The 10,963-nt window shown below is 49.7% G+C and overlaps 1 protein-coding gene across 4 annotated transcripts in view; it reads left to right on the top strand.

The window, feature by feature from the left end:
• The first annotated feature begins 1,086 nt into the window (after positions 1-1,086).
• KCTD1 (potassium channel tetramerization domain containing 1) overlaps positions 1,087-10,963 on the top strand; it is a 68,399-nt gene continuing 58,522 nt past the window's right edge. The window contains exon 1 of one of the 4 annotated variants that reach the window (XM_027745995.2): positions 1,087-1,407. In XM_027745995.2, the coding sequence (XP_027601796.1) occupies positions 1,342-1,407 (66 nt within the window). In that variant the 5' untranslated portion in view covers positions 1,087-1,341. Of the gene's footprint in view, positions 1,408-1,433; positions 1,501-1,807; positions 1,884-2,085; positions 3,960-10,963 lie in introns of those variants that run through there. The other 3 variants (XM_039383713.1, XM_039383714.1, XM_039383712.1) reach the window with 3 other exon arrangements.

The following is a 10,963-nucleotide window of genomic DNA, read 5'->3' as shown; positions in this document are numbered from 1 at the left end:
GGAAGGTCTCTGAGATTCTGTTTCAGAATTGGGTTGCAGATAGAGTAGGGCGGGGAAAAAAACCACCTTATTTATATCCTCTTTACATGCATAGGAAAACAAAATTTCCAGAATTTTACATATCTGCCATCGACCTAACAGAGAATATAACCCGCTCCCAAACTACAGAGCGAGCACAACTTCTGTAGTGTGTGCAACAACTTTGACCTCCACGTAATTACTCCAGGCTTACATCAATGTAACTGTGCCGGGTTTCTCTTCAATTATTTCCCGGGAGTGGCAGACTCTCTTCCCGCATTGCTTATTTATTTCAAACTGGCCTAAGTTGCTCAACAGTTTGGGCATCCCTTCTTTGGGATCCCACGTTTCTCCGAACGGAGAGAGCTGAGGCTGCCCCGGACGCCCCGTCCCTGGCCGTCGGTCTCGGTCACGGCGCTCGGCGCTGCCCAGCACCAGCAGACACCGAGCCCCCCCAGAGGTAACTGCCCCCACGGCTGGGGCCCGGCGCTGAACAATTGCCTACGGATGAGTAAGCAGCAAATGTGGTAACTCAGGCCAGCAGCTCTACAATTAGGGCTATAATTTCAGGTGTAGCCAGCAGTCGTAATGAATATTTATTTAAACGTACCAAATAAAAGAAATCGCCCGGCTAAGTGGCATGGGGAGCTCCGCGGGGTAGTTTGGTTTGGGTAGTGAGGGTGCTACCGGCAGGGAGCCGCTTCGTCCCCTCCTGTCGCGTCCCGAGTGGGACAGGCTCCCTCTCCCCGCGGCGCGCGGCCGTAGGCTTATGCCCTCATTCCTGCCCGAGCCCAGCCTGGCCAAGGACCCTTCCAGGGAAGGAAGGGTAAGGCAGTGTGCAGCCAGCCGAGCTCCCCGGGGGAGAGCCGGGCGGCGGTACGGAGCGCCCCGCCGGCGCGCACGGGGCGGGGGGCGCGGAGCCGGCGGGGGAGAGCTGAGCCAGAGTTCCGCGCCCCCGCCCGCGCTGGGCTGCTTCGGGGCTCCCCTCTGCCAAAGCCCCCGCAAAGTGGCCTTATTGGGTCAGGGAGCTCCGCACCGCGGCGCGGTTGCGGGAACCCCTTCGGGGTTTGCCCCGTCGCTGAGGAGGGCAGCTGAGCAGAGCCCAGGAGCGTCGGGAGGCAGCGGCGGCACGGGGGGGCCGAGGGCCCTCCGGCTGCCCTTAGGTCGGCAGCCCCAGAGAGTGAGAGGGCGGCCCGGAGCGCCCGTCAGCCCCCGAGTCCTTATTTCTCCCTCTCCGCAGCCAACCTCGCCGGCGCTCCCGCAAGCCAAGCGAGCGCCGCGACTACTAACTGGCTCTTCCCGGGCGGACTCCAAGCCGCACGGATGCAAAGCCCCGAGCGTCCGCCTCCTCCCGAGCCCCTCGACCGAAATCCAGGCGCCCGACTAAAGGTGCGAGGTTGGCGGCAGGCGATGCCGCGGCGGTACGACAGGCGGGGAACGGGGCCGGGTCCTCCGCCCGCTCCCCGGCAGCATCCTATCGAGGTCTGAGCCGTGCTGTGGACAAGCACAGTCTGAGTCTTTTGGGTGTTTGGTATTTTTGTTTGTTTTGTTTCGCTTCTCCGGTTTGGATTTTTTTTTTTGTTTTGTTTTTTTTTGTGTTTTTTTGGGGGGGTCTATGCTTTTAAGTTACTGTGGAATGAGGAGGTGCGAGGCGTCGCAGCTGCTCGGTGGCGGTCCATCCCTGATGAAAGAGCCGCTCCGCACACGGAGTGCTTTCTATTTCGGGAATGGGGAGGTGGGACGGGCGCCGGGGGTGGCGGAGGGATCCCTCCGGCCAGGGGCGCACCTGCCCCGAGGTCCCCCGCCGCGCCCGGCGCCCGTGAGCGCTGCTCGACGGGACGGACCCGAGGTGAGCGGCGGGCGCGGTAAGTACCGCTCCCTTCCCCGCGGTACCCCCGTAGCGCGTCTCAGCCTCCTCCCCATCCATGCCAACCCCTCCCGCCCCTTCCCCGCCGCCGCCACTGGGAGCGCGGCCCCTTTAAGAGCCCGGCTTTGCCTCCCGGTAGCTGAAGGTCATTAAAACACAAAAGCGCTCCAGCGCTGCGGTCCAATATAGCGCATGCGCCCTGCCCGAGGACTGGCAGGGAGACGGCAATATGGCGAGAATGCCTGGCAGCGGCGGCGGCGGCGGAGAGTGGAGCGGCGGCGGCGGAGGGGGCGGCGGGCGCGGTGGAGGCGGCGGGAACAATGCGGGGGACCGGCCGTCCGGCCGCGGCGTCGCCCCCCGCCCGCACCGCTACTGCAGCGCCGGCGAGGAGGAGGAGGGCGAGGAGGAGGATGAGATCCAGGAGGTGCAGATAACGGGGGACGAGGAGGAGGAGGACGGAGCCGATGGGGGGCTGCTGCTGGACGAGGAGGAGGAGGAAGAGGAGATGGGTCTGGAGTGGGACGGCGAGGAGGAGACGGAGCCGCTGCCGCCCGCTCCGGGCCGTACGCCGGGCGGCGGCAGCAGCGGCGTCGGGGCTGCCCCGGGGGGCGCCGCGGCGGCTGCCCCGGGGGGCGGCGGCGGCGGTGGCCCCGGGGGGGCGGCGGAGGACGCGGAGCTGGAGGCGGCTCTACTGCTGCAGCGGCCGGAGCGGGCGCGGCTGAGCGAGAACACGCGGCTGGCCACCCGCTACGCCGTGCGCATCTTCCGCGAGTACCTGAGCGAGAAGGCGCAGAGCCCCGACTTCGAGACGATGGACAAGGGGGCGCTCTGCCGGGTCCTGCGCTCCTTCTACGCCGAGGCGCGCTCCAAGAGCGGGCAGCTCTACTCCAAGTCCTCCCTCATCAGCATCCGCAGCTCCCTCAACCGCTACCTCAACGAGCCGCCCTACTGCCGCACCCTCGACCTCACCAAGGACCCCGAGCTCCGCGCCGCCAACCTCACCCTGGCTGCTGTCATCCGCAAGCTGGAGGAGCAGGGCGCCGGGCCGGTGGTGCAGAAGCAGGCCATCACCCGCGCCGACCTCCGCAAGCTCTACACGTGCAGCGTCTTCAGCACCCAGAGCCCCTTCGGGCTCCTCAACAAGGTCTGGTTTGAGACCTGCATGTACTTCTGCACCCGGGGCCGGGAGAACCAGCGGGAGCTGGAGGAGGACTCCTTTGGGCTGGCTGTGGATGAGGACGGACGCAAGTTCGTCTACTTCAAGGCGCTGGGGCCCTACCACAAGTCACGCTCATCCTCATGGAGCAAGAAGCGGGCAGAGAGCAGCGATGAGGAGAACTTGCCCCGCATGTATGAGACTGGCACAGAGTTCTGCCCCTATGCCAGCTTTGTCAAGTACCTCTCCAAACGCAACCCCCTCTGCAAAGCCTTCTTCCAGCGCCCACGGGACCACTGCAGTGAGGGTGACATAACCTGGTACGAGAACAAGGCCATTGGGAAGAACCTTCTGGGTACCCGCATGCAGATGCTCTCCAAGGCGGCCAAGCTTTCCAAGACCTACACCAACCACTGCATTGGTGCCGTCTCCATTGCCACTCTCAACAGTATTGCTGGCATTGGCACCAAGCTGGGAGGACTGCAGCCACCCCACCACCACCCCTCTCCCCACCACCACCACCTCCTCCACCCCGCTGGCGGGGGCTGCTACACCCCTTCTGCCCTCAATGGTGGACCACGGCCCCGGCCGCCCACTGCCAACCCTTATGTGCTGCCCAAAGATGGTGATGCTGCGCCAGTGAAAGCAGAAGCGGCCGCGGTGGCCCCGGCCAAGCGGGCGCTCTACGAGGCGGTGTTCCCAGCGGGGGCTGCGGCCGGCGGTGACGCATGCGGGCCCTCTGCCTCCCCCAAAAGACTCTGCCGCCGCCCCGCTGAGCCCCTGGACGCCACTGCGCCCGCCGTGGTGGTGGTCTCAGTGAAACATGACCCCTTGCCTCACCTCCTCCCCGAAGCAAATGGGCACAGAAGCACCACCTCACCCACAGTAGTTTCACCTGCTATTGTTTCCCCCACACAGGTAATCGGAAAAAGAAAAAAGAAAGGAGAAAAAAAAAAAGTGGCAACCCTTCACCCTGTCCCACGTAGTCTGCACTGTCCCCCTCCTTTCTTCCCCAAGGCTGGGCACCGATGCACACTGCCAGCCTGGGGTGGCTCCTGGAGCCACACTCACTCGTCAGGCACCCAAAGAGCCCAGATGCGAGTTATCCACCTTGTTTGCCCCTCAATTCCCTCACCCCCCCGCCACTGGTCTGGTGGCCACTCACTGCGTGCCTGGGAGTCGGGCTTGAGTGGTGCCTGGGTGCTGTCGTGCTCTCCCTCGGCGGCAGCACCGACGGCTCAGCCCTGCGGGCTCCCCATTTCCCTCCTTTTTCTTTCTTTCCCCCCCTTTTTTATTTATCTTTTTGCGGGAGATGTGAGTTCTGAAAGTCGGGCCAGAATAGTAGATAGGGTCATCAGGTATCATTAGTGTGTGTGGTGTTCTTGATGTGCTAATGAACTATTTGAATAACCTCAAATGCAGGAAACAGCCGGGAGAATACTCAATTACACACTAGTAATGAGGGTGTAATTTTAAACTTCAGAAGTTAACAAGAGGGTTAATATGACAATTGCATTCATCTTGTATTTGTTTATTTAAAATAGCTCTGTTTCCTGGCAGTGATCCTCTTCCTTTTTTTTTTCTTTTTTTTTTTTAAAGGCAAATTGGCTTTACGTTGCATTAGTTACCATAGTGGCAAAATATACAGTAAGAGCACAATTAAACAGGTTTAGGTGCAGCTTGACTGTGGAACGCACCCAAATTCAATAGGTGTGTTTCATTGAGGTAAAACGGTGTTGTCAAAAACGCTGTTGAGCTGTGCCTTAATGCGTGCCTTGCGGACCCCCCTCTGCTGTGTGCCAGCACGTGCTCGTGCCTGCCCCCCCCATCTCCCCCAAAAGTACTTTCCTCTTGGGTGTTTGAGCGCTGGAGCTAAATTACTTCAATTAAAGATTCACTGCACCTCTGCAATTGGCTTGAAGTTTGGAGGTCGTTCTAACTAAATCTATAAAGCGTATGCAGTTACGTTGTGCCCCATAAAATACCGTGTTTCAGGCAAGAACTTTACTGCTGGCTGCCTTACATGATTACAAAACCTCTCTGACATTCTTGTGTCAAGTAATAACAGGGATCGAAGCCGTCAGCCGGAGAGCGTGGCGCTGGGCAAGCACAGGTATATGACATGCCTGAGCTGTTTCCCAAGTGGAAATACCAGTTCTGGACAGACTGACCCTTTCAAAGAGTTTGCCAGCTAATCAACCAGCCCGAAGGCTAATCGGCGTGGGGGGAGGGAGGGGAGAGCAGGGCTTCCAGCGAATGCCTGCATAAGCGTCTGTGTTCTTTAAAATACCTGTGACCTCTCCTTTCTGCAGGGAGGCTTTTTTTGGACCACTTCAGTGGAGTACTGTAGCTTGATCTCCTGCTGTGTGTATCTGGTGTCTGTGGATGGCTTAGAGGCTTGATAATGTGAAGATAATGTTTTTGTTCTAGCTCATTATTTCAGGTAAAAGCTAATGCTCTTTGCTGTATTTAACCCTAGACTCCTCTTTCCCTTGCTTTTAATGACCTTGAAAGTAATTTTGAAACTTAAGGCATAGTTTAGCTCTCTAGGAGCAGCAGCGCATGTGCGTATGGGAAGGGGAAGAGGGAACTGGACAGAGCAGTTCTGATGCAGTCCGTGGTTATGGAGCATGCATGTCTTTAACCTGTTAAATGAGGTGTCTTGGTGCTTTCAGCCATCAGACTGGAGAACTGAGTCTCCACCCTGGTCCACAAATCTCTTCACACTTGCAATAAAACTTAGGTGAGGAGAAATCCAGCTGCTGTACTGTGTGTTACAAAGGTGTGCTTCCTTCGTGAAGCATTTGGAGCTGTAATTCTCATTAGCGGCAGGCTATGGGGAGAAAGGGAGAAATAACTAAAATAGACTACACAGGCATCTGCTGTTTTCTTAAGTGTATCAAGAAAGAAAATGAGCATTCGGCAAGGATACTACACAGTGTGGGGTTTTTTCAGTAATTACATAGAAACGTTCACCTCCCTTCACAATTGCATGAGCTAAACAAGATGCCCAGTCATTTTGGTAGCTGAATCTTGCCTTTGCTACAAAACTCATTAATTTAAATCTTCAGGAGAAAGAAAAGCGTTTCTTTTTATTTTTTTTTTCTTTTTAATCACCAATTCTTCTTGTGTCAATTTTAACTTATGCACTTCTGGGATGTGACAAAATGAAAAAATACTGGCTGTGGAATGGATTTCCTTGGGAGAATGTTAATGCTAAACTTTTTCTCTCTAGCTACCTTTTATAATAGTTACACTAATCGAGGTCCAGGGCATTTCCTGGGGGAATTAATGACTGGTTGGGGTTAATGGCCCAAGGCATTGCCTCAAGCCATCGACTCTCCAAACTGGTCATTAATCCCCAGGAAATTCCCTGGCCTTCATCATTATTGCTTAATTATAAACACAGAGTTTCCAGGCCTTTTTACTGAATACATCTCATCAAGTGCTATGACACTAAATTCCACTGTTAACAAATATTACTGATTCCTTAAAAACATGAAGGTCATAAGCTTGTGGTTTATTGGTTGTCTTTATAATTAGTCTTACAGGGAACAGATTCTGCTGCACTCATGGACTTGTGCAATACTCCAGTGAAAAAGTGATGGTGTGATATGTGGGTTTCTTAGCATCTTTATACTGCATGCTTATTTTTTGCATTTTTTCAATAGCATTGATAGCAGTAAGCAAGGTATGGAAAAGGTTAAACAAAAGCACTCAATGGGATGTCCTCACTTTGCACTAGCTATCTGAGCAAGACTGTTAATTTTATGTTTTTCTCTTGTAGTTGCTCCCATCTTTTGCTTTAGCCCCAAAATGTCTTTTCAACACTGGGTTTGTAGAAGCCTCTTCCAGAGCTCGAGAAAAGTACATTAAATGTTCATCTTAATGCAACTATTGCTTTAGGTTGCAGCTTTGAGAGTAGCATTTATAGTGTATTTTAAGCATGCAGCACTGTGCCATCGTGGCACAACTTTCTTTTCAGTCTTTATTTGCTCTAAGTGTAGCAATTTTCCTGCCACTGACAGCAGTACTTCAGTTCAAGTTGATGACAGAGGGATGTAATTTGGCTGTTGTTCATCTCTCATGTTGCTGAAAGATGAACAATAGCTAAAGCTTTAACTTTTGATGCTACAATATGGTGGTAGCTTTGGGGGTTTATAGATCTGGTACATGCTGAACTTACTACAGTCGTAATACCCAAAAATAGGTCAAGGGAAATAGTTTGGCCTCTGCCATGAGGGAGGAGAGTTGCCTGTCACTTTCAAATACTTTGGTTATGTTGGTTCTCTAACTTGTTTGGTTTTCTCTGGGCTGCCTGGGAAGTTTGTCAGTTATTAAGATATCTACCAAACACTGGGTTATTAAAACCTGAGCCATGTGGGTTTCTCTTGGCTGCTTTGGCAAATCCTTAAATGCTTTTTTCCCCTCCTTCTTTAAATTCAGAGCTGCCCTTTTTGCTTTCCTTTGATCTGGCACATGTCTTTTTGTTGCCTTACACTCTCTTTGAAGGGCTTACTTTGACCCGAACCAGAACCCTAGTTCTGACTTCTTTGCAAAAGGCAGAACAGTAGCACCTGATGAATATGAGTAGGCAGCAGGCACAACTGGGAACAAATCAAAAGTAGCTGGTAAGTCTAGCTCTTTTTAGTCTTGGTTTTTTGGATGTGGATAAGAATCCTTCTGCTTGATCTTTGAGCTGGGAACAACCTGCACTTCTGTTAAATGGCCACAAAAAAGACGTTCTGTACAAATATCTCTACCCAGAATCATCACTAGGTGCTTTCCCAGTATACTGGGCAGGAGAACTCATCAGACATCTTCAGGGAAGGATGCTTAGGATGGTGGTGTTAGGATGCTAGGCTTTATTTCTACAAGGGTAATACATGGAGCAATATCCCTATCTTAAGGGCTTAAAGTACAGTAGCTATTAAGACTTATGACTGCTAAATACCTTGTAAGTTCTTGTAGCAGTACTGCTGTTGATCAGGTTTCAGAGGTTAGTGCTGGCTGCCCTACTGCCTACTTAGTGCCCTTCTCTTTGATTAATGGATTATCCCAGGTTGCAAGAAAATCCAGGATTTTTTGATGTCTTTTTTAAGAGAAGTACTGAGCTTAAAATCCTAAAAACATGGGGGTTAAGGGACCTTTAACCTACATTTTAAGAAACCGTAACTACTGTGAAGGGTACTGTTTGTTACTTTGGTACTTGTGGGTTTTAAGTAAGGAGATTTGCATCTGCTACTAAGTTAGAGATGTGGAAAGTGATTAACTGTAGAAGGGACCTGTAATAGCCAATAGTCATCAAAATTGTTCTGAAATCCTTGGGAGGCAGGGGGTGGGGTAGCAGTGGTGTCAAGTATGGTCCCCAAAGATAGCTTTCTTGTCAATCTCCATAGTGAAACATGAATTATGAATCATGGCTATTGCTCTATTTGGTGGAAGTCAGTGCTGTTTGTAACTGAGTGCTTCTAAACATTGTTGAAGAGAGATAGGGTTTTTCTTTTTAAGAATATATTCTTTTTAAGGATATCCCAGGCTGTGTTCCTCATAACAAACATGAGACTTGGAAGGCATGTGAATCTTTCCAAAAATGGGTACAAGAAAAACAGAATAGAGATAAGCTTAATGATATCATATACAGCTTTGGAGGCAGTACCTACACTGAAAGGAGTGAAGGGAACTGTTTTTTCTTTCCTAGGCTGAAGTTGGTCCATTTTGAATCAGCTGTTAGAGAGGGAGTTGATTTAAGGTGACTGGGGAGAGTATTTCAGAGAAGATCCAAGAATGGTGTTTTGATACACACTCTTAGAATTGTGGCTGTGGAGTTTAGAAGTCCACTACTGTCTTTGTAGGTCCTCTTGGTTGCATTGACATATGTTGGAGGTAATAAATTGTGTAACTATTTCAGATGGTGATTTCTTCTACTATCACTTTAATTTTCAAAATATTTTTACTTTTTAGAAATTAGACTGCTTTTATTTAGTTGCAGAGAACTTGATGGTCCTGCCTTCAGGGAAGGTAAAAATGGAAGAGGTGATCAGCTTTGTTCAGCTCAAATAAAGATGACCTTTTTAGTACAATTAAGAGCAAAACCAGCATCATTGAAGTGCTGCTATATTTTGACACTCTTTTACATTCTACAGAATGTGAAATGACTATATTACTACCCTGTGCACATGAAAGATAAAATGCACAAGCTTAAAGGCAGCAGAGAGGTTGTTTTGTTGTTGTTGGTTTTTTTTTTAATAAGAAATCTTCTGTGATTATTCTGTAAGAGATCTCCCATTGCCCACTGCTCTGCTTCTAGAGAGCAAGAGATCAGAAACTGTTCAGTCTAATTGGTGAGTCTGTATGACACAGAGCTGCCTTATTTCATGTATGGTGTAGAAATAAATGAGTGCTTAAACCCTTTGAAACACACCAGTACTGCAAAAGCCATAGGCTGTAATTAAATTGAATGTGGGGTTGTATTGTCTTGTGCCTTTGGCTATAAACTTGATAACAGACCATGGTACCCCCACTATTGTGTTGGAAGCTGGAACCTAATTAGAGATGTTGTAGATTTTCAGTCACTTTCGAAGTCCTTCTGTTCATCTTTTCCCCTGTGTCCTTTCTTTTTTATTATTTTGCTTTTCTGTTTCTGAAGCAATAAATGCACCCTTCTTTTCAGAAGGAAATTGTTAAGGGCATGTAGCCAAATATGTATGTGCAAGATAATTTTTTATCATATTTTGGATTCAAGGGACAAGTGTTGGTAACTGCATTTTATCTGATGTAGAGGAGATTTATTAGTGTTGTGATAGTAAAAATATATAATCATGTTTCCAGGGAGTGCTTTCTAAGTCTCTTCTAGGCTTTTGAAGGGGGTAATAAGGAAGGGATTGGAATTTCTCATAATACCTTGATCTAAAAGTAACATTGGAAGACATACGATTGAATTCTGTTCTGGTTGTTTTTTGGGGATTATCAACAAGGAGAAGTGGCTCTTCTGGGCTTTTAGACATTCATATGCTTTTGCACTGAGCCAGTTTTAGTTAGTTGATCTGGAAACCTTCAGACTTACTAAGGACTTAATCCCCTATAAGGACAAGTGCCTTTGTCTTGTAAATGAATACTTCCAATACTAGAAATTGCAAAGTTGTAGTGCACAGATGCAATATATACATTTCTAATAGATTCTTAGTTAGTTGATATGTGACCAGTTGTATGCATCTGTATACTTCTGTAGCTGGGACAGATCATTTTAATAGAATGGAAATGGAGTGAAATTTTAAAACTCTATTCACTTCACCCATGTATGAAGACATTTTCTTTTTTCACTGTATGTTTAGGACACATCTGCTCTTTATAGCACACTCCTGAACTGGTACCTTCTTGGTACTTCTGATTTGCTTCAAGTCCTAGCCTGAGTGTTCTGAGGTGTTTCTGGTACTTAAAATGGGTCATGCAGTCTGGGTAATGAATTATTGTGTAGCTTTTGGCAAGAGGTAATCAGTGCTCTTCGAACAGTGGTACCGGCTGTATGAAACTGATCCTTCCCCAAGGGGTAGGAGATGGGGTTTGAGTGTACACTTTTTTGGTAGTGGAGGTAGCTCACAGTGGAGGGAGGTTGGTTGGTAGGTGCTGTTCAGGTATCACAGGCTAGAGCACTTTTCTGTGCAAAGGGAGGAGGGCAGAAATCTCTTTACGGGAGGTGAGGTGTGAAGCTGAATTTTGGCTTTCTTTCTGTTTTCATATCCCAGAAGTCTTATGGAAGTGCTGGGGTGATTTCTGAGCTGAACTTACTTCTAGCACAGCACTTCATTTCCCACTCTCCTCCTTAAAGTGCCCAGGGACCAGATCTGATGATGCTATCATTTGTTTTAGTTTGTTTTTTGATATGGGGAGTGGGGGAGGAAGAGGATGGGTAGCTGAAAGTC

This window comes from Pipra filicauda, unplaced genomic scaffold (assembly GCF_003945595.2).
Source record: "Pipra filicauda isolate LSUMZ 115617 unplaced genomic scaffold, ASM394559v2 scaffold320_size837821_pilon, whole genome shotgun sequence".
NCBI lineage: Eukaryota > Metazoa > Chordata > Aves > Passeriformes > Pipridae > Pipra > Pipra filicauda.
This window is presented reverse-complemented; position numbering and strand designations above follow the sequence as displayed.